At 35.4% G+C, this 25,523-nt stretch overlaps 1 protein-coding gene across 2 annotated transcripts; it reads right to left on the reverse strand.

Annotated features, from left to right (window-relative positions):
- Positions 1-673: 673 nt before the first annotated feature.
- Positions 674-21,040, reverse strand: LOC117927236 (protein RAE1). Of its 2 annotated transcripts, none has more exons than XM_034846689.1 (12): positions 20,951-21,040; positions 20,700-20,775; positions 20,516-20,602; positions 20,085-20,162; positions 19,786-19,979; positions 17,957-18,098; positions 10,386-10,466; positions 6,483-6,611; positions 3,520-3,597; positions 2,014-2,085; positions 1,467-1,547; positions 674-1,019 (listed from the first exon to the last, which is right to left on the reverse strand). In XM_034846689.1, exons 2-12 carry the CDS (start codon positions 20,757-20,759, stop codon positions 969-971), a joined length of 1,053 nt encoding a protein of 350 aa, XP_034702580.1. In that variant the 5' UTR covers positions 20,760-20,775; positions 20,951-21,040; the 3' UTR covers positions 674-968. The 2 variants fall into 2 exon arrangements, with proteins under 2 accessions (XP_034702580.1, XP_034702579.1); XM_034846688.1 differs by having other exon boundaries at positions 20,915-21,034.
- Positions 21,041-25,523: the final 4,483 nt, after the last annotated feature.

The raw sequence follows: 25,523 nt of genomic DNA on the forward strand, positions 1-25,523 counted from the left end.
TTTCCGGGAATCAAACATAGCCTAACCATATGATTGTTTTATTATATTAATATTTATCATTTTTACCCTCTTACTTCTTTTAGACAGCTCCAGGCGTAGAGCTTGGCAAAGCTTAAGAAAAGATATTTCATAAACATAATTGGAAAACATTTTGAAACATAAAAATTAAAAGTGTGTTTTCCAATGATTTTTTAAAACGTTTCTAGTATTTCTAATACTTGAAATTTTTTATCTTTTAAACATTAAAAAAAAATTAAAAATACTTTTTAAAACTACCACCAAACATACTTTAATTTAAGTCAAATTAGAAACACAAATTAAATATAAACCCTTGTGTTTACTAGGTATAATTCAATAGAAGTTACAATCTTACCAAAGCATAAATTCCAACCATGCCTCAATATTTTGAGAACATAAAATAAAAATGCATTTGATAGTGATTCTAAAAAACATTTTTAGTCTTCCTAATATTTAAAATATAAAAATTTTCAAGTATTAGAAAAGTTAGAACTATTTCCTAAAAATTATTTCTTATAATTACTATCAAACGAAGCCTAAAACCTTTTTTATTTTTATGAGAAATGCCTTAGCTTTTAACAAATTTTCAGTTCATATCTCCCCTCAAGCATTTTGTAGAAAAATTTGAGAATAAAAATATCAAAATAAGATTATATGTGTAATTTTTAATATATAAAAATAAAAAAGAACTAGCCATGACTTCGAATATATGAAAAGCAATAACCCCATTCCCTAAAAAGCTCAACGGAGTAAACTAGAACAACCTTTATTAAGAACCTATTCTCAAAGCCAAACTCACCTGCTCACTACAGGACCATTCCTAAGCTACACTCCTCTGCTCTGCTCACAAGTCGGACCTACCAATAAAAAACAAAATGAGATCCATTTACAAGCAAGGTACAGATACCCATTTTTCTTCCCATCATTCTCATGGCTTCCACTGTGTAGCTTCACTTTCTACCACTTGTTCCAATTCTTGGTTTGCCTTTGACCTCAGCTTCCTGCATCCCAAAACAACATACAGTTGCAGTTCTCAAAACTGGTTTTTCCAGGTTAGAAACAGTACTATAAAGAAAAAACATCAAGGCTATGTTTGGTTCCCGGAAAATTTGAGGGAAAATGCAAGGGAAAGAAAATACAAAGGAAAAGTAGAAGGAAAGAAAAAGTGAAGAAAAATAAAAAAATAGATTAAAAGTTGATAAATTATTTTTTTTGTTACTTCAAACTCATTTTATTTATTTTAACTCATCAATATAAAGATTAAATAATTTAAAAATACATAAGTTTTTAATTAGTTTTAATTATATTTGATTTTCTTTTATATTTTTCATAGGACAACCAAACATGAGAAAATCATTTTCCTTAGCATTTTTTTTCTTTCCTTTGTACTTTTCGGGAACCAAACATAGCCCAAGTGTCAAGGCTAAGAAGCATTTATAGGAATGTACCTGTGGTAAATGCAGGAAGATGTAGGTCTTTGCTGTTGCTGGATTATGATTTTCTGCACCCTTACTCCAGTCATAACACACCTATAAACAAACAAATTTTGGTGAAACAAGCTTACAGGACAGAACAAACCAACATGGTAATCCATTTACGCAGAAGTAAATAACTTTAAACCCTGAGAGTTCGCAAGAAGTTGTTGTCAGGAAAAATTTGTCTGATCACAACTTCAGAAGCAGGGTAAGCATTGCAACCGAGACAAAAATACTGAGCTTCTAAAGTGGGGATCCCAATAGTCAAATACTCGCAGTGTGACTTAAAAGACCATTATGCACCACAAAACAACAAGAGGACATGGGGGAAAGGTTTCCTTTCATGGAGACTAACCCTGACTTAATAGGTTAATTGCATACTAAATGCTGCTTCCGTAAAGATGGATCAGGTAAAACCCAACATGGGGGCTAATTGCATACAAAATCCAGCTTATGGCAAGGAAGAATAAGTTACATATCAATCATCATTCTTTGCCAAAACATCAAGGGTGGAACATACCGAATATGCAAATATCGATCCATCATTGTTGAAAGTACTGCAAGGTATAGGTTGACTGCACCTTGACATAGCCTGGAAATCAGACAAAATAGAGTCAGACAAACAAAGGGATGTTCTAGCCCAAAAAAGTCGGCAATTTGCCAGCTTGATATGGAAGAAAAAAAAATGTCTATATAAAATATAGTAACCCTTATCACCCATCTTGCAACAGAATGTCAAGAATAAAATTATTTTTCTAGGTTCAGACTACATGTGTGCATATCCATGGAATCAACTCCATAAGGAAAAAATTACCAACCCAAAAGGGTGTATTTCCCTGGAAGGGAGTAAACTTACCTTGACAGGCTGACGCATATACAATCTCAGTTTTGGAGGCTATAAGGTTGGAAAATTTTGAAGGAAGCTTCCTTAGACATATTCGACGAAGGTGGGTTCAAGTATCATCACAGGAGAGAAAGGTGTGCAACCCAAAAGAGTGGTAGTTTAGATATTAGATCACTTTTGTGGATGAGTATAAGCACTTTTGGGCAAATGGATGTTGAGATATCGAATGGAATATAAAGTGATTCTTTTAAGACTATGGTAGTGATGGCATAGGTTGATAACCTAATAAGGTGTGAAAGTTCTGGAGTGTTGGGCAGGGAATCATGAGTGGGACAAGGGATTTTGAGTTTAGAGTGGAAGATGGAGGTTGTGTGAGGTTTTGGAAATTCATCTGGCATAAATGTTTCTCTTTTATGGAGGACATCTCTAATATTATGAGACTGCAACAAACAAAGAGGCTTGGGTGAAACTTAAAAGATAATGTGAGGTAAGAGGAGAACAACAATGAAGAATTAGGGCAAGCATGAATGAGAAAGGTATTAAAAATATAAGAGTGTAGGGGTGAAACTTGTTTTAATTATGGTTTCTTGTTCTTTTTGTATATTCCTTTCTATCTTTATCTCATTTCTAAACAAGAAAAATGGTATTGAAGATGTCTTAAGTGTAGGAGCAGTGGCACTGGTGGTTCTAGTTTCTTCCTTTGTCCTTGTATCTAGAACTACATTGCAATTTATGGATGTGGGTTGAAATTTCAATTCTCTTCGTTGGGTTGTTGGGCCCAAACAAAACGAATTGGAACCTTAGAACCCATTGCCAACCAACATTACACTCATTTCACAACCCCATCCCCCAATACAGCCCATCCATCCACACCTCCCCGTGCAAAAAAAATAAAATAAAAATGAAAGAAATGAAAACAAAAAAAACAAAAAGAAAATACTAAATATGTACTGAAAATACTGGAAGAAACCTCAAAATTATAAGAAAGAAGATCATGAACAAGTAATAAATTCACATGACAAATATGAACCACAAAAATGATAATTGTAAGGACATGCAGGCTGATTTCAGTTCATACTTTTCCAATTTGGGTAAAAACAATAGAATCTAGAAAGAATAGAAGAGTAACAGTGTCCAAAAACAACGAGAAGAACATATTCAAAAAGGAATCCTTGAGATTACCTTGAGCCTCTGTTTACTATCCTTGTCCCAGAAATTAAAAGCACCGTCAGAGCCTGCAGTGGCAAATGTGTGATGCACCTGAAATAAGGGGCACAAAAATAAGTTCTCCAGAGAATGCAAATCAAAAGACCTTCAAAATGGTTTGGCACTGAATTATAACTAAACTAAATATCTCCAAAAAAAAATTAAAAAAACACTGAATGTGGACATAACGTAAGAAACAACTATCTGTCCAGATCATAGGCATACACTATAGATCATTATCTAAACTTTGGCCAACTTTGGGGATCTTAGCATGATTTTTCCTTGAGATCTTTTGATTAATCTTTTCTTGGAATTCCATGCAAGTATTGCTAGTCTTGTAAATTCACACACCATAGAAATTGAATAGATGAAATGTCATATAAAAATGACAAAGCAATTACCTAAATAGCTGAAACATGATATTGCCAATAAGTTAACCTAGAACTCAAAAGCTCCACCCAAGGTTAAGGCTTTTCATGGCTTGTGGCTAATAAGAAGTTTAAGATCAACAACTTTCTTAAATTGAGGAGGCCCTACATGGCTCTTAGACAAACAAATGTGTTATATGTTTGAAGGGTAGTGAATCAACCAATAATATTTTTCTTCATTGTCTCATAGAACTAGGACTTTAGCATAGATTATTCCACATAGCCAATGCCAAATGGGTTCCTCCTAGAGGCATAGCAAAGATGTTGGAAATCTCTTTTAAAGGCTTTGGCAATCTTCCCTTTTGCGAATATTCTTTTATAGATTCTAACACTAGATTAAAAGAGTGCTTGTTACTCAAAGAGGTCAAAGAAGAAAGCTATGATTGATTTGTTACACCTAGTGTTTTGAAAACCAGACCAGACTGGTTAGTCCAACCAGTCGGATCGTCGACCAGAGAGTTTTCCGATTCGATTCACCTTATCAACCTGGTCAAAAGTCAAATTGAACGTGAACCGCCTAAACCAATAGTCCAACTGTGAACTGGATCGAACAGGTCAGGCCAATGCGAATTGAGTAGGCCAGAGGCCGATCCCATTTTTGCCCATAATGGGCCATACTTTGCACAAGCCCAAAGCTCTTAAACCCATTTTAGTCCACTGTTTATGGGCTAAATGCTTTGTTAACTTCCTTTGAAGCTCATCTATATTTATGAGGGGAATTTTTTATGTCAATTTCCGTTGTGGGGTGGGTTACATGGGTAGAAAATAAAACTGGCAGCAACATGGGGGGAATCGAACTGGGTTGTAGCACAAAACTAAGGAAATAGCTACCATGGGCAATGTGTAAGCTTTGTGTAAATCTTTACAAAAAATAAATAATGTAACCTAGGGTTTTTATTTTTTGTTTTTGTTTTTTTTAAAGTTCCAATAATTTAAACTCTTAATAAATATAAATATTTAAGTGAATATTTATTTTTATAATGATAAATATTAAAATAATATAAATCAAATAATGTAATAATTTTAAAAATGATAAAATAATAAGATCTGTAATTTTTTATATGTAAATAGACTTGAACATTATATTTTTTCCTTTTATTTTAAATATATCTTCACATTTAAATATTATATGTATTTTATTATATAAAATTAAATTGATATATTTATATTTAAACTTATTATCATTTAATTTGATGATATCAAATATAAAAGATAAAATATTCTTAAAAGTTTGAATTATATTTATATTCCTAATTTCTTTAATTAATTTAATTTTATGTAATATATAAATTATATATTTATAACGTCACCGGTTCTTCAATCACCAATTCAACTAGTGAACCATGAATCAAACTTTTCCGGTTCAATGATCGGTCTAGTTTTGAAAACATTGGTTACACCCTCTACTAGGTTCGACATGGTTAAACTTTGTGGATGTTCTTTAAGTAATCCTAGACAATTAGGTATCAGAGGCTGATTAGAGATCATTTAGGTATACTAGTGAGATTACTCTAAACCTGCAAAAGCGAGATTGGCCATTGAGGCAAAGATATTATTGTTATTGGAGATATTTATGCAGGCCAAAGCTTTGTGGTAATATCTTGAGTGTCTAATAGAGAGAGAGGCTCATGGAAGTTTGACAACTAGATACAAAAAATCATAGATGTTGCTAGTGAGTTGGATGCTCCATCTCTTGGATTCATCGTTTAGCTAATCAAGTCATAGACGAGTTAGCCAAACAAGAAGCAATGCACTTGACATCCTTTGCTACTGATTTTCTTCCCCCCTTAAGTGTATAAAGCTTCTCTTTTGTGTGTACATTGCTCTCATTTCTTTGGGAAGATGGTCTAGTTTGTGTCTTTTTATTTTTATTTTTTTATTTTTTTTTTGTGGAGTAGTGTATCTTCTAATCAACAAATGCACATCTTCAAAGGATTGCTCATCCTTCTTGTATTCATCATTTAATGAATGAAGATGTTTGTTTCTAATCATATATCTAAATAAACCTAAGCAAACAAATGCAATGCATCAAAAATTTGTTTCAAGTTCAGATTGTACAACAACAACATTATGATATGATCCTCGAAGGCACTTAAGGACATAAGGTATGAAATAGCTTCCTCCTCTTCTAGTGGCAAAATCTTCACTAATATCCATGAAAATGGGCCATGAAGACCGAAACTGAGCATAAGCTCAATATGAGTATGCTATAATATAGGGGGGAAAAGGCTATAAACGCATATGCAATCACAATATTTCATGTTAGAAGAAATAAAAGAAGCTTTGGAAAGAATAAGCCAGTAACCCTTCTGGTTATAATAAGTGCGCTTTACCTAAATAAACCAAAAAAAGTAAAGAATATAATACAACCTACCCTATTCGCTAGAAAATGAGAAAATAAAGCAGCTATCAGTAAAGAATAAACAAGCTCCCAATATACAGGCAACCATGCACACGCACAGAGATATATTCAATAACTAGAACTATTGCAATGGCAATGTAGAATCTTACAGGATGGAAGTTTAGAGAATTCACTGAGTATATCTCATTGCCTTCCCTGTGACATTTAAAAGTAAAGTTTTTACTTTGTTGTGCATCATCAAGATGATGTACGCCAACCCTTCCCTCTATCGAGCCAACCTAAAGAACAAAAAGATAGATTCAACTATCTTAATAAATTGATCCATAAATCTAAAGAGTAAATTTGTTAAAAGGAAAATATAGTAAAAAATATGTGAGAAAAAGAACAGTTTAAGTAATAATACAAGTGAAAAAAGAAGACAGATGTTGAATTGTAATTGCACAGAACTAATAACAATAGAAGTTTTGCATTGGGGGTAATTAGAAAGATCTGCATATATGAATTTGGAACTCAAACAAACATAATAAAGATGATATGAACATGGAAGTTCTATAGCAATTCAACTTGAATTAAGCCCTCAAAACTGCGTTACCAAATTCTATTTTTTAATAATATTATCTCCAATTAAAACCTTAGAACAGAAATAAAAAATATCCACCCATTATTTGTCTCTAGTTGGAAAATATTCTCCATTATTTGTGTCTCTAATGTGAAAAAGTATCATCAAAAGAAGTATTCCCCATTAAAAAACAATAATAGTTGAAACTCCTATAAAAATTGTCCCATCAGCAAGGGCTGAGCTAGTTTGAACTTCAAAAAATGATTTTTTGTTCCTCGTTGATGTTGCAGAATATATCATTTGGTAATTCCACCATTTCCCTAGGTTGCATTTATTTGATTGTTCTTTAATTCATTTCTCAATCATTGCATTTCTTTTTCTTTCACTTTTACTTTTTAATTCTATGAGCATGCATCTATGGAAGTCTCAGTTCCCATTTTTACTAAATTTTGTGAGCAGCAATTGAGATTGGAGCGTCTAGGATTGACATAGGAGCATCTCAAAGTTCACAGACTCCTTGCATGGACTGTGTAAGAACTCAATTTTACCACTTTAATATGGTGTCCTATATTTGCTTTCAAAGATTAACAAAAGAAGGCTCTGAACCTCATATTTCCACTGATGCTTCATCCAAATTTGACTATGATACTTGATTGTTGAGCTGTCAAAATTCACAAAAATTGCACACAGTGCTTCTATCCTCTTAGAATTTTGTTTTCCTGGAGCCTCTATTTCCTTGAAGTTCTTATTCTTATAGTTTCTAGTTTAATCTCCAATTAAAGTTTAGAAAGTGAATATTATTCTTACTGTTATTATTATTATTACTGTTACAACTGTTGTTGTTCTAATGATATAAACTTATAGTTTCTGTTGGATTTTGTTGATTACATAGGGAGGTGGCCAAGTTGAATATGGATTTTATTTGTTTCTTCTTTTGTTTTTTTTTTTTTTCCTTTTGATTGCAGCCTTTGTATACTTGCTGTGTGGTTAAAGTGTGCAATTATTTATTTACCTCTTCAAAGGAAATGATAACCTTCTAGTTTTAATTATTTTTGAAATTCCTATTTTTGTCTTAGGCTTTGATTTGAGTGTTTTTACAGCTTAGAAAGCCCATTTGCTAAAAAATAATTTATTATAACAAGTTTCTATTTCAGAGTTTCTGTTTTAAAAGAATTTCTATGTTTTAGAGTTCTAGCTTGAGTTAGACCCAAGTTCAATTGGCTTCTGAAAAGTCAAAAGCTCTTTTAAGTTCAATAAAAGTTTAGGTACCTATTTGGCTAATTTTTAAAAGAACTTAATGCTAAAAAAAGCTTAATATGAACGCTAAGAAAATGTTACTTTTCATAGAAGTCTATTTGGACTCATGCCAGAAGTTATTTCATGTTTAATGAAACTTTTATCAAATCAATTTTGCCCCTTTAAAAGTCATCTGTTTGGCTTCCGCTTTAGCTTCTAGCCAAACCCAAAAACTAAAAGTTATCCCAAAACAAGGCCTTAATATAGAATTTTGGGGCCAATAAATCTAGCCCTTCAGAAATTTGAGAACCTTTTAATTATTGATACTCAAGTCCTACTCGTGCATACATGTGTAGGCCCTTTCTGTACAATGTTTTCCTTGCCTTAGTCTATTCGGAAATTTATTAATATCCTCCTGCAAAATGAAACTGGGTGACTTAGTTTGATTGTTTGGCTTTTCAGACTGATTTATGAGATTCTGCTCCTGCTCTTCATTCTTCTTGCTACTATTACTGTTCTTATTTTTCCTGGATGTGAGTTACTGTTATCATTATTGTTATTGTTAAAATTCCTAACATCATGCAAATGTTCACATGACCAGAAAGCACCCAGGTCCCCAGACCCCACCCAAAACAGTCAACTTCTTCTTCTTATTGCTGCTATTACTATTCTTATTCTTCCTGGATGTGAGTTAATGTTATCATTATTGTTATTGTCCTTACATTCCTAACATTATGCAAATGTTCACATGACCAGAAAGCACCCAGGTCCCCAGGTCCCCAGGCCCCACCCAAAACAGTTGATGACACCAAAACCACCTTCAAGCACAAGTTTAATACACAGCCAAGAAACTTCCAGCACTCATGAACAACAATAAAAGAAGGGGATGACCTAGGCTTACTGTCTTGGTCATTTCTTTTACCTATCTTTTCTTTTGCTTTGTAAGGTATTCCTTATATACTAACTGTTAGGCGTTTTTCTAAATATCATCTGTTTTGCCTACTAAAAAATAAAAGATGGCTCATTTTTTTTCCCAGGGGAAAAATATACTGCTTTGCACAATGGTAGACCATACAACTTCTTGAGATCCACAATACTAAGACAGCTACACTTTTTTGGATCAAATCCAACAAAGCAGTAATGAAAAGACTATATGCTTCCAGAATGGAATGAACCATGGTACTGACCTCTGATGATTCCATGGCAATTTACTCTGTCGAACATCCTATTTAATAGCCCAATCTTTCAACTATGTCATCTAGCACACTCAATTGAACATATACATCTATCATTTGTCTATCTTTACAAAGCATGCCTTTCTTTACAAGAAACAAAAGAATTCACTAACAAAACAGAAAGGTCTCAGAGAATAGCTCATCCTTCCTGTAACCTTACTTCATTATCAATGAATTGTTGTTTCTGATATACATACATACATACATACATATGTATATATATATATAGAGAGAGAGAGAGAGAGATAAAAGGCCTGGTAAGTTATACTAATATAAAAATAGAAAAGCTAATAACATAACATAAAAGCACCTGAACAACAACAAAACTGACAACACTGGAGGTGGATAATACTGGAGGTGGGTAATACTCTCCCTTAGAAGCCTCAAAAGTAATCACACTCCTTTAGTGGTATCTGCATCCTGATTAGCTAAGCAGGGAATCAAGAATAAAATCTATGCTCATTTTTTTTTTTTCTTTTATAGATAACGCACAAAGATAGAATAAAATCTATGCTCATGAGATCAATAATCTGTGTCATTAAGTGTTCATACCTCAAAGGACTTATCGTCCTCTCTCAAACTCATGTAAACCCCCAACTCAGAATTCCTCACAACCAACAAGTTTCAAAGCCCCATAACACAAGCCTTCTAATAAGGTAGAAACTCAGCCCTAATGGCAACCAACTCTCCATCCCAACCCCTGTTAGCATAGAGAATACCAGAGAAACCTTCTCCATCTGATTTCTGATAAGGCCCCTGATAACCATGACCCAGGTTGATAAAAGTAACCAACAAAGTTAAGCCTTGATCAACCCTCTAAAGTGAAACCATGGTCTACACACCTCTTCTCTTAGAACTCTACTGACAGGCTCATTTTCAATATTATACTTAAGATTGCCATCCCAACCATGTAAAGTGAGGGAAAAGGAAGAAAAGAGTAAGACAAGATATAAATAGAAATACAGAAAATATAAAAGCAAAAGATGGATAAATAAATAAAAAAATAAATAAAAAACACATACCAAGAATCCTTGCTGATCCGGAAAGGCAGCAACACATCTGGTCTGATACTTCAATGGTGAAGTGATTCTCTTAAACTCAGTCTGTTGGTATTTGAACCATGGTTAAGACATGAAACACAATGAAATGAAGAACCAAATTGTTCTCCAGGAGTCTGCTGGTAATTGAGAAATAAAACTTGAGTAAAATGCAGAAATAAAGGTTGTGTGATGTGGTAGTTTTGCCTTGTCACTTTCATGGAAAATAAACCAATCAATGACAAGTAACATGGAAAATATTTTGTAACTCCTGTGACATTGCAGCACAATGGTACACTGGGCATTAATCTTTTGGGCCTCCCAACCAAGAATGTATTTTTTTGGAGCAATGAAAAGGTGAGTTTTCTATTTCACCAAAAACAAAACAACATATTATGGGATAGCTGTGGTAGAAAATGTTTAAACGGTTTAAATGGGGATCTGTAACAAAAATATCTGTCTACAAATGCATTTTAAATTTAATAAAAAAAGGAAAAAAAAGAAAAAAAAGTGTCATTAAAAATCTATTGAGGACATAAATGTGTTTATACATTTTAAAGAAGTCATCCCTTACAAGCGCCAAGAACTTCTCCCTCTAGGCAATATAGGACAGCACATAAGCAGTTACCCAATAAAAACATTCCTATCAGCAAATGAGACTAAACATCAAATCAACCTTTTTTTATGAATAAAGAGAAATATATTAAAAGAAAAGAGGCACATCAAAGAAGCACCCCAGAGTATACAGGTAGTATACAAAGGTACAAAACAAAGGAGAGAGAAGAGAACCCTTAACCAGGGCCTAACCAATCTACAAAATCTACAACAGAAGGGGGACAAGAGCCAAATAACCCCCTAGTCTAGGCCCACAGATTACAAAGGAAAAACGATTTACACCTATGAATCGAATGCTCCTCGTTTTCAAATGCCCTACTGTTTCTTTCCTTCCAAACAATCCAAAAAAGGCACAAGGGAGCTGAAAACCACACTTTCTTCCTTTCCTTTCCCACATAAGGCCCAAACCATCCCAATAACGCCTCTCTAACTGAAGAGGGGAGCACCCATGAAACCCCAAAGAGGGAAAAAAGTAAGCTCCATAAACTTCTGGCCAACCCACAATGCAAGAGGATGTGATCAATAGACTCTTCCTCTGCCAGACACAAGTAACATCTGTTAGCCAAGGAGAACCCTCTTTTCTGAATACGATCCAAGGTTAAGGCCTTTTTCCATGTAGCCTCCCAAGCAAAAAAACTCACCCTCGGAGGCACCAAAGACTTCCAAATAACTCTTGCAAGAAAATCCCCTAGTCTTTCTGGTTCCAATTCCTTGTAAAGAGACTTAACGGAAAATCTTTCGTCCTTTGCCTCAGTCCAAATTACTTGATCTTCCACATCACTACAAACCCTCCTCCCTTGCAACCTTAATAGAAAACGCTCCACATCGAACACTTCCCAATCGTTAAGCCGCCTTGAGAACCTAGGAGCCCACACTCCCCCTCCAAAATGGCTCCACACATTCGCCACCCAAGCCTCTTTAATCGATGAAATAGCAAATAAAGAGGGAAAAGAAGTACACAAAGGATCATCTCCACACCACTTGTCCTTCCAAAATCTAACCCTCCTACCATTTCCCACAGAATAAACCAAATTGTCTCCTAACACATCCCAACCTCTCCTAATCGCTTTCCACAAACCAACGCTAAAACTACCTCTCACAACATGGGACCTCCAACCACCTTCTTCTTCCCCATACTTTGCACATATAACTTGTCTCCACAAAGCTTCCCTTTCCACCACAAAAAGCCAACTCCACTTACATAGGAGTGCCTTATTCAACAACGCCAAGTTCCTCACACCCAAACCACCCTTTCGTTTATCTGAGCAAACAATAGACCATTCCACTAAATGGGGCTTCCTCTCCAGGGGCCCACCACCTCAAAGAAAGTCCCTTTGGATCTGCTCCAATCTCAAACTCACGCTTCTTGGCATGTGAAATAGGGACATACAGTAGATAGACATACTGGACAGAGTGCTCTAGATTAAGGTCATTCTGCCTCCCTTGGAGATATACTGCCTTTTCCAAAAGGAAAGCCTCTTCCTCAACCTTTCCTCAACCCCGTCCCAAATTGCCACCTCCTTGTAACAAGCACCCAAAGGAAGTCCCGAATAAGAAGATGGGAGCTTGCTAACCTTGCACCCGAACTCAAGGGCCAACTCCTCTACATTCTCCACTCTTCCCATCGCGATGATTTCACTTTTGTCCAAATTCACCTTCAACCCTGACATGGCTTTGAACCACATAAGGAGCCAACTCAAGTAGGACACCTGATCAATGGAAGCCTCACAAAATACTAAAGTGTCATCCACGAACAGAAAATGAGTGATCTCCACTCCCGCACCTCCTCTATCACTAAGCTGCCACCCCGGCAAAAACCCCCCCTCCTTCGCTCTCTTAAGCAAACAATTGAGAGCCTCCATGACAATCACGAACAGGTAAGGGGATAAAGGATCCCCCTATCTCAATTCCCGAGAACTTTGGAAAAATCCTGAGGGAGTTCCATAATAAGGACGGAGAAACTGACAGTACCAATACACCACTGAATCCAGCTAATCCACTTAACTCCAAAACCCATCATTTCCATCAACCAAAGAAGAAAACTCCAATTTATATGGCTGTATGCCTTCTCAATATCCAGCTTACAAGGGATGCCACCTCCCCCAGATTTCTGCATCGAATGAATCACTTCATTCGCAATCAGCAAGGCATCCAGGATTTGCCTTCCCTCCACAAATGCGTTTTGGGACTTGGACACTATCTTACCCATCACCTTTTTAAGCCTATTAGCTAGCACCTTTGCTAACAACTTATAAAGATTGCCCACCAAGCTTATAGGCCTAAAGTCTTTGAGATCTTCAACTCGTCCTTTCTTAGGAATTAAAACCAGAAAAGAAGCATTAATGCTTTTGACGAACTTGCCCTGATCATGAAAGTCCTTAAAGAACCCCATAACTTCCTCCTTAAAAAAACTCCAACTGAATTGCCAAAACGCCATTGTGAAACCATCAGGACTAGGAGCTTTATCCCCGTTGAGGTCCGAGAGAGCACCAAACACTTCTTCCTCAGAAAAAGGGGCCTCTAACATTGCTGCATCTTCCCCTTCCAGGACCTCAACCTGCAGCCCATTGCATCTGGGCCTCCACTCATCTGTTTCTGACAACAAAGAATGGAAAGCCTGAACCACAACATCCTTAATGTCACGTTCTTCTGTTATCCATGACCCATTTATCTTAATCTTCACCGAGGAAATGACCCTCTTATGTGCATTGGCCATTTTATGGAAATAACCAGTATTTCTGTCACCCTCCCTCAGCCATAACTCTCTGGACTTTTGCCTCCAGGAAGTCTCTTCCATTATCACCCACTTCTTATACTCCTCCAAAGCCTGCTTTCTGAGATCTTGCTCTTCAGCAGACAACACCCTATCCCCTTCTATTGAATCCCAAAACATCATCTGCTTTAAAGCTGAATCTTTTCTGGCAGTGACATTACCAAACACTTCTCTGTTCCAAATCTTCAAGCTGGCCTTAAGCGCTTTCAGTTTTTCAGACAAAATGAAACTAAAAGCCCCTCTGGATTGGAAGCCCATCCACCAACTCCTTAACAAATCCTTAAAGCCTTCTTCCTTCAGCCACATATTCTCAAACCTGAAGGGGGAAGGACCCTTCCTCGCTCCTCCACAGTCCAACAAAATTGGGCAGTGGTCAGAAACAAGTCTGGGTAGAAGACTTTGAATTGCCCCACTGAAATAACACTCCCAGTCCTCTGAAACCATAAATCTATCCAATCTTGACTGAACTTGGTTATTCAACCCACCCCTCCACGTGAAAGACCCCCCCTACAAAGGGAGGTCCCTTAATTCCAAATCCTCCGTGATCTTCGAAAATCTTCTCATTGTTGAAGACAATCTTGAAATACTGTTTCTGTCTCCCAAGAATCTAATAACATTAAAATCACCCCCTATGCACCACGGATCCTGCCACAAACCCCTGATTGTCCCCAACTCCTCCCAGAAATCTTCCCTAAACCTCCCAACAGCAGGGCCATACACCCCTGTAAAGACCCAATAGAAGCCATCCTCCATATTCTTAAACTGACAGGAAACCGAAAAATTACCAATTTCCATTTCAATCAGCTTTAAAACCCTATTATCCCAAAAAAATAACACCCCCCTGCCATACCCCAAGAATCAAGCGTGCCCCACTCCAAGAACCTGCCCACCCCTAACGATCGAACCAAACTACACGACATACTTTGGATTTTGGTTTGTTGTAGGCAAACCAAATTTGCCTTTTGAGCCTTGATTAGAGATTTAATGAGCCTTCTTTTATCGCTATCATTTGCCTCTCTCACGTTCCAGGAGAGAATTCTTAACTTCATTTACCCACAGAGACTGAACCCCCACTCTCTCGGAAAAGAGCTCTTCCATTTCCTGAACTTTTAAAATTAACGGAACACTCCAACCTTTTAAGTTCCCTTTCAGACCTTGAGGATTGAACCTTAATCCTTTTAGCCCCAGACCTTCGGTTCTTCTAGTCTTTCCTCATAATCCATTTCTTGAGCAATGCTAGAATTTCCTCTTCACATCCTGTGGTTGGCATGCCCAGAAAGTCACTAAACTGGGCAAGGCAAGAGGAATTCCATTCCCCAACTGACTCCGCTCCAAGCTCAAGCTGCCTAAAGGAGTTGATTTCGTCGGGGCTCGTCTCTCCGACCACAACTAGCGCCCTTTCCTCCTCAGAAGAGGCCGCCGTAGGACTCCCGTCAGCTAAAACCATTTTTAGGGGATGAATGCTCGCGTCCGCTTCAACCATCTCCGTCCCCGATCCATAATCTCGACTTTAGATCCCTGCGCCGCTCTTTTTCGACAAGAAATAGAAGAAGAAGAGAGTCCCCATACCCCCCGAGACACCAAAGGAAAGGGATGAGAGGAATACCTTGTGGCTTCAACCTGGAGAGCCTCATCGGTGCCCAAAATCCAAGTCACAGTCGACTTGAACCACTCCAACGGGACAGTCACTACTGCACGATCGTTCCCAGCGAGAAGCCCTAAAGGGCTATCCATCCCGAAACTCCCCTCTTCCCTTAAAAGGGAAGGGCCACTCAATTGGGCCCGGCTGAATCCACCTTTATCTTCAATAGCCAGCCTAGTTACCCCCTGGTCCTTTTGCAACTCAACTGGGCCTTCCCCTATCGGCCCATTTGCCTTCTTTGAATCCCCTGTATCCTTCAAACAGGCCCTCCTACCAACTGGACTCCTCCTGCCACCGCCTCCAAAAACTTCCCCATTTGCAACTACTTTTTGAACATAGCAGTCCAATCCTTCACCAAAACGGCTACTCTTCCCTCCAGCGTTTGACACGTCTCCCCAACCATCCTGCATCAGTACGAGGTCTTTCTCTACACCTATACGCGCGCGTGAACCACCACCGTCGTCACCTCTAACCTTCAACTCTGGCGACCCATTGCTGCAACTTCTCGGAACAACCATGGAAAACTTCAGGGGGACTTCCCACCACAACTAGAGGGGAGTAAAATGTAGACCCGACCACTAGCTGCAAAGAAGCGGGTAGACTTCTCCCATTCAACCTCACTAGGATCCTAGCCCACTGTAGTTGAACTAAATTCACCGATCCTTCATCCACTGCTATGAAGCCTCCACATCAGTCCCCAATTTTAATAAAGACTTCACGGCTCCACAAATGCAAAGGAAGACCCAACACTCTCACCCACGCCTCCTTGTAAGACCCCTCCTTTACCAAACACCCAGTCTCGTGTTGCCATCTTTCCAAACTAAGAAGTCTCTCCCTGAACCTCCTAGGTCCTCTAACCAACACCCTTTCTGCCTCCAAACAATCCTCAAACTTAAACAGAATTAACAGAATTAAAGACCCCCCAAAAACATACACCTGCAAGCCAAATCTTAGTTGCCAAGTATGCCTAGCCCACTTTTCCAATGCCTGAACCTCTGATACCGAAAAGGGTCCCTCTCCAAACTTCCCAACTAGGCACCTCCTAAGCTTCTGTTCTCTTCCTTGCACCAATCCTTCTCCAATCTGAAGCCAAATAGTCTCCTCCGTCAAACATTCATTCTTTCTTACTATACTCACATAAGACATATTCCCACTTCCATTCTTCCCACTTTCAGCCTTCCTACTGCCCCTAAACTCAACCGAAGGATCCACCTTTTCCTCGGAAAAAGGAACAACCCCGAGCGATCGTAGTTTTTCAACCAAAATAAACCAACCCCCATGGTTTCCTTCTCCTTCCGAGAAAACCAGAGAGAAGCTCTTTGATTCAGCTGTGACCACCTTGCAGAATAAGAACCTTCCAGCCCCATTCTCCTGACATTCCAGCCTGAAACACCTTCCTCCCTCTTTCCACCCTTTACTCCACCTCGACAACCCATCATCTCTGCAACAAGCTTCCGCTCCTACCAAAAGGGAGCGTAGACTGAGCTCCCTGAATCTGACCCACCTGGAGTAACCTCTTCCGCGCTCCACAATGACCCCTCTCAGTCTCCCTCCAAGCTCCTCAACCGAGATGTCAAAGGACTTGGACTCCACTGCAAACCAACACCTCTTTCCTTCAACTATACCTCTTTCCTTCAAATCAACCTTGTTGACATTCTTTACTAGATAAAAGGAATTGAAGGAGTGCCAAAGGGACCCTGCCCATGTAGGCATGTACACAAGGAGGATACTTGAATTGATCTAGAAAAAGACTATACCAAAAGCAGCCATACAGTTGGAATATACATCACAAATGAATTATATAAATGAGACAACCTAGAAACAGCAAAGAAATGATGCTTTTATGTCTAATAAATGGACAATCTTCTCATAAAGAGTAAGTAAAAAGGCATTTAAGTGTTACTTTAGTCAAACCGGGGAAAATGTGCTCCTGAGACAAATGGAAATTTTCTTCTCTGATAAATTAGAAAGTGAAGGTCTTATAATCAGCAGTCTATATAGATAAATACGTCTCTTCAGCTTGGAAAGGAGAGGAAGAGGCTGGTAAATCTGTTTAGCTGCTATGGGATGTGCACCAAAGAGACATCCAGATATCAATATTGTAAACTTTATAAGCCATTTATCTTCAAGAACAATTGGCTATGACTTGAGGAGGCTAAAATGCTATTTGTGCATATTGCAACAATGTTCTGAGACTTTTCCAAGCAGTAGAAACTTATAATTAGAGGTAAAATAGCACTGACCACAAGATGTTAACATGATACAAAAGATAGATATGGAAATGCCTTATATTCAAAATTCAACCATCATATGACTTGAAATTGCATGCTAGGTCTTATGTCATTGAAATTGAGATTTGCTATTGAAACTGGAGATTCAGACACTGTCATACCATAAGCATGTAAATATAGCCAGAAAATAATAAAATATTATTATTTATGATGCTTAAGCATCTGAAGATTCAAGAGAGAGCAAATAACCAGTTGAAAAGATTATTCACGTAACCCATGAGAAGAAATGTAATACCTGAGGGTTTTGCAAGTTAAAAACTATAAGATTTCTATCTGCAGTGCCAACAACCATCAAGGGATGTCTCACAGTTAGTGCATAACAACGGTCAGGGAGTTGCTGGGTATGCACAGGATTAGGCTGCCTTGTATCCCAATACCTGAAAATACAGAATATATCCACAAAAATGCTTCATCAACAAGCAAAAGAATCCAAAAAGTGATATGTTTAGAACACCACATTGCAATAATAAATCAGAAGGGAGACTATGCATAAACCAAATACAAAACATATATTAGCCACAGCGAGGTGTGCACAACAGAAAAAAGTACTGACATATCAACATAGAAATAAGATGACAAAAGCCACATTTAGTAATGAAATTTTTTAAATGGAAAAGTTCAACATTTGTGCTTAAAGAGGGTTTGGCTAGCCAGATAGAAGGAGCAGTTGAAAGACTCCTCTTAGACACTTCAGAAAAAGGACGAATAACAAAATCTTATGAAGCTTCTAGAGGAACATATCATGGAAATATGGGAGAAAGAGGGTCTATTGGTCTCCTACTATTATGATAGCACATGTTCCAGGAAACCTTTTGCACATTTATTTGAACAAACACCATAAAATGCTCTGGTTGACAGAAGAAAAGCATCTCCCTACACCAGCAGGATGCAAATACAAGCCAAAAAAAGAACATGCAAGATCTTGCATAAACCTAGATGCAGACATGGTGGCCAGTGCATATGTTTGCTTCTTGCATAAAGCACATAATCAAAAACCTAGATGCATCTCTTTAACCAACCACCAGAAAATGCTCTGGTTGACAGAAGAAAAGCTTCACTTACACCATCAGGATGCAAATATAAGCCAAAGAAAACATGCAAGATCTTGATTTAACTTATGGGTCCCCATGGAGAGTCCGAAGGGCTCAATCATGGAAAGTTCCTCAGTTATTAAAAAGAAAATACCTAGATGTGGAAACAGTGCATATGTTTGCTTCTAGCATAAAGCAACTCATTTTTTCCCACACAAAAATGACCAAAATAGCCAGTCAAATGTCTGAAAGAAAAAAAGTATTCATGTACCTTTATTGATGCCAGTTAACATTTTCAAAGTGACTTAACTTGCAGTTCTGAGGCTTCTTCAAAACAAGAAAGAAGGAAAAAATAAAGAGGAAACAAAAGAGTGGAAGACTTATCAAAGGAATTAAATTTTTTCAGTCAAAAAAATCAATAAAGGAGAGGGAGAAGGAGAAAAAAAAATCCGCAAAGGAATTCAGAGGGCACTAAAATCACAGACAAAAGAAAGAAGGTGGAGGATGGAGGGAGTTTTAGAGTGCATCAAACGTGTAGAAAAAGAACAGCACATCCATACATAGATAAAAAAATTCCTAAAATTAGCATCAATTATGATATCTACATGATTATACATGGGCAATGAACTCCAGAAATCTGCTCAAGAAAATAAAGAATAAAAGTAACAAATCATGCATTTGATGTGAAAGCCATTTCTCTCCACAAAAATATGAACTGATAATTGTGTCCCCATGCAAAAAATTTTATAAGACTTTCACATAATTGTACTTCCTTCAATGGTTATGTGACTTTGCTACATGACCTTTCTTGATATTGTGAAGACATTATATTTGCTCACTCACTTCAAGACCCAATGTGGACAACATAAGGCCAACCTTGAACTCAAAATCATAAGAACACTATTTACCTTGGTACTACAACTTCACAAACACTTGTACAATATTGCAACAAAAGTAGCACCTAAACTTACTGTCATACTTTTGATTCTCATTTCAAATGGGAAAAACTATAAACAGAGAAAAGAATGTTTACTTAAGAGTCTTGTCCCAACTTCCTGTGGCTAAGAGGTTCATCTCTGGGATCCAAGCAACCTCTTTAATGGGAGCATCATGCATGGCCACAGTCATAGGTTGCCCGCCAGACAACAAAGGCCACATTTTCACTTGCTTGTCACAGCCTCCAGAGAAGACAGTTGTTCCATCATCCTTCCAAGCAGAGCATAGAACCTACACAAAAATAACATGTACCAAATTTAAAATCCAAAACAAAAATTTCCAAAAAAAATAAATAAATAAAAATGTAGGTTTTGTAAAAACAGAATAATTTGTTACCGGCTGGTCATGTGATATTGATGCCTTGGGCACACTGCCAACAGTTGGCCCATTCCGCATTATCTCCCAACATCGAACCTACGAAAAGTTTCAACAATGCAAATGGGTGTCAAAATTCTAATTCCAACAAGACCAAAAACAATCTCACAATAATTTCTACAAACGCCCTGCTTAGAAGCCTACAAAGTTGAGGAAACCAGAACAAAAGTTTCAACTCTCCTGCTTTCTATTGTATCAGTTTCCAAAAAATTGCCAAATCCATCTCATATTTTGTATAGCAGACTCCATTGAGAGCCCCGAACAACCAAAAAAAAAAAAAGAAAAACTAAAAAATTCTTTTAATTTCTTTTCCTACACATTTTCTCAGCAACCAAACATTAAAAAATTATAAATAAACAAATAAGAACCATAGAAGATTAAACAAAGCAAACCTGATTATCCCATGAAGTGGCCACCAGAATATTTGCCTTGGGACTGAAACTAAGGCTTGAAACAGAATCACTCGGAGGTTGAGCCACCTATCAAATTACACAATAATTACAACAACAGCAACCAAAAAAAAAAAAGAAAAAAAAAAGCCAGAATAACATTTAGTTAAACTCAAAAAACAATTACCTCAATCGACTTATTGGGATTTGGATTGGAAGCAGTAGTGATTGAAGAGAAATTTGACATAATTGAAGCTAATCAACTGCAAACATTCAAGAAAAATCAACAAAAGAGGTATAATTATGAAGCAAAATCTTCCAATTAAGTTGGAGAAACTTTACAGGAAAGAGAAAAAGAGAATAGCGAAGTGGTGAACAGGTATGATTGGGAGAGAAAGAGACCTCAACAAAGGAAAAGGTATGGAGAAACTCGGTTACCAAGGAAAGAGAGAGAAAGTACACTCCAAAACCCCGCGTAGCCTCCAGAGAACGCTATGCTCCCAGTCTTCCCCTTTCCGTTTGTTGTTGTGTTTTTGGTCGGAAATAAAAATGGGAAAATATTAGATTATTAAATAGTCATACAATAATTCAACAAATAATAAAATGCAAAAATAATTGAAGGAAATTAAAATTTTATTATTTTTTATCCCTCTTATTTAAATATTAAATAATCTCTCATTTATAAATTATCATACTTAATAAAATAAAATTTTCTAGAAAAAAAGTGGATTTTCATAAGCTGACGTGGAATTATTACTAAAATAAAACCAAACTTTCCATAATTTAAATCTCCTATTGTCGTTCCAAGATATTCAGAATTTCATACACTCTGACTCCACGTGTTTTTGAGTTCCCACTCACCTTTCTTCTTGCCAATTTAGTATGCCACATGGCAAATAAAAAAAATAAAAAAGTAACTTCCACAAAACCCACAAAGCTATATGAAAGAGATGGAAAAGGTATAGCTTTGAGGGTTATTTTTTTAAAAAAATTATCCACAAATTAAACTTGATTTCAAAATAATGCTGATAACTACGGATTTTAACCACTTAAAAAAAACTTCAAAACCATAATACCAATTACAATTTTAAGTTTAAAGTTAAAGTTGTGGTTGGTAATTACGATTTTAAATTTGATTTTAAAGTCATAGTAATCAATTAGACTTAAAAAAATTTTATACATATAAAAATTATTTTTTTTAAAATTTTTTTGTTTCATTTGAAATATTTAACTTTATTTTAAAAATAAATTTATTATATTATTTTTATATTATATTTATTAAAAATATGTAAAACCACTATATGATTATTTTAAAAATAATAATATATGAAATAAATAATTGGTCTTTTAATTTGATATAAAAATATTTTTGTTTAATTTTATTAAAACAATTGACATTATATTTAATATAAATTATTATTAGTTAATTATATTTAAATATGAATTAAATATAATAAATTATATTTATTTAAAATAAATAAAATATGAAATCGTATTTGTAAAAAAACAAATAATATAAATCATTATATTAATTAATTAATTTTTATATATTATAATGTAAGTGATAGATACTATCAAGTGTATACAAGTTTAATTTAAGTTTAAAATTTATCATATTTTCATTTAAGTATATAATAATTTATTCTAAATTCGTAGTTGGTGATTACGGTTTTAAACTTAAAATTAAAGATGTAGTTGGTGATTACAGTTTTGAACATTATAAAAAAAAAAAAATTGAAAACCGTAATCACTAATTATGGTTTTATAACGATCGTTATTTTGGAATCAAGTTTAGTTTATAGTTTTTTTTTATATAAAAAAATGAGTTATTTTTTGTCAAAACTGTAAACCTATGAACCCTAATTTCTTTATTATTTGCTTTTCTTCCCTCCTCTCATTTCCCATACTTACAAGATAATGAACCCTAATCTTTATCTCAGAACAAAAAAATATTGATAAAATTTTATATTTTAAAAGTAGTTAATAGAATCTTTCATTCTCATTAAATACAAACAAAGTTGAAACAACATTGTCTTATCGCCCTAGCTTAACCCCCTATTGTCAACATTGTTGCATATTGTTGAAGGAGTGAATTGAACCTCGCCTTTTGTTGCTACCATCATCAACGATTCCTTCATCTTTAGTAAGCTCTCAACCCATTATTGTGTTAAATACTTGAATCGTTGGTCCCTACTTGTGAGTCGTGATACCATGCATATTTTAAAATTTCTTGTGACATTGTAGAACATTGTGACATCGTGAAATGAATTTGACACTTGTTTCTCTCTTTGAAATGCAAAAATAAATAAATAAATAAAATATAAAAAAATAAATAAATAAGCTTTTGATATCATTTTTCTTTGTTATTTTTTACCTTTAACATCATTTAGTGTTCATCTATAATGATCCACTTGATGATATTTAGTCATAGCTTCAACTTTTATATATTACTATATGTATAAAATTTCAACTAGAAAAATGCCTTACTGTTTTTCAAGCATTTTCTCACAAATCAAACAAAGAATTAATATCAAATGTATAAAATTGTGATTTCTTTGGACATTTTGCTATGGTGTTGAATTGTCTATTTGGATTGTTATAGTTGCTTTTTGTTAGGTAGAATTCCTTACGATATCTTTTTATTTGAAATGTGGTTTTAAAGAACATTAGATAGTGACTTTTACAATAACATTGTTAGAACATTAGTTTAATGCATTAAAGGAATGAAAGCATATTAAAAAGAGATAAAAGTAATAATTTGATGTTATCATTAAAAGGCCTTTTACAATCATCTTGTTAGGGCATTGAGTCTTATCTGTATGTTGACAATTTTGTTTCAATTAATGTTTGATCATAGAAATCCTTTTAGATAATGACTTACTTTCCATTGAAGATCAAAGAGTCTTGTTTGTTCAATTGGGAAGTCACAAATACATTTAAAAAGATTTGACTTGGGCAAATTAGGCCCCTAAGAGTTTTAATAAGGAATGATGCATTTTTAATTAAAGAAAATTGTTTTAATTTTTTTTTTTTTTTTTTTTTTTTATGAATTTTGAAAGAAATAAGGGATGCTCGAGTGAGCAGCAATGCTCGAGCAAGCAACAACGCTCAAGTGCTGGGATAGCTCAAGTGCTTAGCACCACTCTAGCGCCCGAGGCGCTCAAGTGGTGGTTAAGTACACTCGAGCACTAATGAATTTTCTACTGAGATTTAGAAGATATTTCTTAGAATTTCACATAAATCTCATTTGGAAACCTAGTGATATTGAACCTCTTTGGGATATTTACCTATAAATACTTCTCTATAACCCTTCTAGGGTAAGAGATCAAAAAATTATTGAGAGGGTTTCATTAAGGAGAAAGCTTAACGACCCAACATTAAAGACCTTCATCCCTTCAACGAGGTTGAAGCGTATTCACTAGAGCAATCAGAGGTTGCTATGTCGCAGATGTGGATAAAGTTGTAGGTACTGGAGAATAAGTCTTTAGGGTAAAGTGGCAAAGTAAATCTGTATAACTTGATCTTATATGGTGAATTTAAATTAGTGTCTTAGACCTCATGGTTTTTTATCTCCACAATTAGTGTGACGTTTCCCACGTAAAAATCCTTGTGCCTCTTTGCATTTCTTTATTATCTTGTGTGCATTACCTTCTATTGAATAAATTGATAATCCCTAGATACTCATAAGGAAAAGTTAGTTATAATATATAAATATTTATTTATTTTTTTTAAATACACTCATTCGCCAATTTTTTAGGTGTTACCCTACTGACTTCAATTTTTCATTTTTATATCAGATTGGGATAAAAATCAAATTTTTATTGATCATATAGGATTAAAAATCATTTTTTTTATTGATTATATAGGATAAAAATTGAATTTTATTGATCTTATAAGTCTAGTATGGAACAATAAAAATATGGGGCTCTTCTAAATAGTCCATCTTACTTCAATATGAGTAATTATCCCCACTAGAAAGCCTAGATGAATTTTTTTTCTTAAAATACAACGTGAATGAGTATGGAATTTAGTAGAACATGGATGAGGACCCCCATTGATTCTTTGATTTCTATATAAGATCAACTGGAGAATTAAAACCTAAACAAGATTGGAACAAAACCGATAATAAAAGGAGTGAAGCCAATGTTAGGGCTTTGTTTAATATATTTAATGGAGTTTGTTTAGATGAGTTTTGTAGGATAGTAAACTATATTTATGCTAAGGAAGCATGAGATATTCTTCAATTCACCCATGAAGGCACATCTGCTATTTAAGTTTCTAAATTGTGAATTCTTACCACTAAGTTTAAGAATATTATGATGTATGAAAATAAAAATTTTCTTCCTTTTATGAGAAAAATATCAAGATCTCTCCTAGAGAAATTTAAACCTAAAGTTACTGCCATAAAGGAGAGCAAGAATGTTGATTCAATGAGAGCTGATGAATTTGTTGACTCCATACAAACATATGAGATGACCCTGCTTAATTCTCAAAAGCCTAAAGATTCTACCTTTAAGGTTTCTAAGAATGAGGAAAAAGATATTGAAATGCCATATAACATAACTAGGGATGAGTTAGCTCATATGGCTAAAAGAATTGAAAAGTTCATGAAATTCAATAAAAAGTTTTTCAAAAATAAAAAATCTAGAAAATGAAAACCTCTAAAGAAAATGATAAAAGTTCCTCTAAAGGTAAGAAAGTAGAATGCTCTAACTATGGTGGTCTGGGATACTTTTCTACTCGTTGTCCTAGCCTCAAAGATATCAAAAAGTCTATGTAGGCTACATGGAGCGACACTAATTCTAAAGAAAGTGGTTGCACAACTTTTGAGGATGTAAGGTATAATCCTAATGACTTTTTAACTTATGTTACATCTATGGAATCTGTACATGATAATGAATGTGATAGTGATAGTGATAATGAATTCACTAATGATCAAAAAGCTGTTTTTCTAAATAATCTTGTTGTTGAACATAAAAACTAATTAAGAATTATTTAAGAGACCATGATA

This window comes from Vitis riparia, chromosome 12 (assembly GCF_004353265.1).
Source record: "Vitis riparia cultivar Riparia Gloire de Montpellier isolate 1030 chromosome 12, EGFV_Vit.rip_1.0, whole genome shotgun sequence".
Taxonomy (NCBI): Eukaryota; Viridiplantae; Streptophyta; class Magnoliopsida; order Vitales; family Vitaceae; genus Vitis; species Vitis riparia.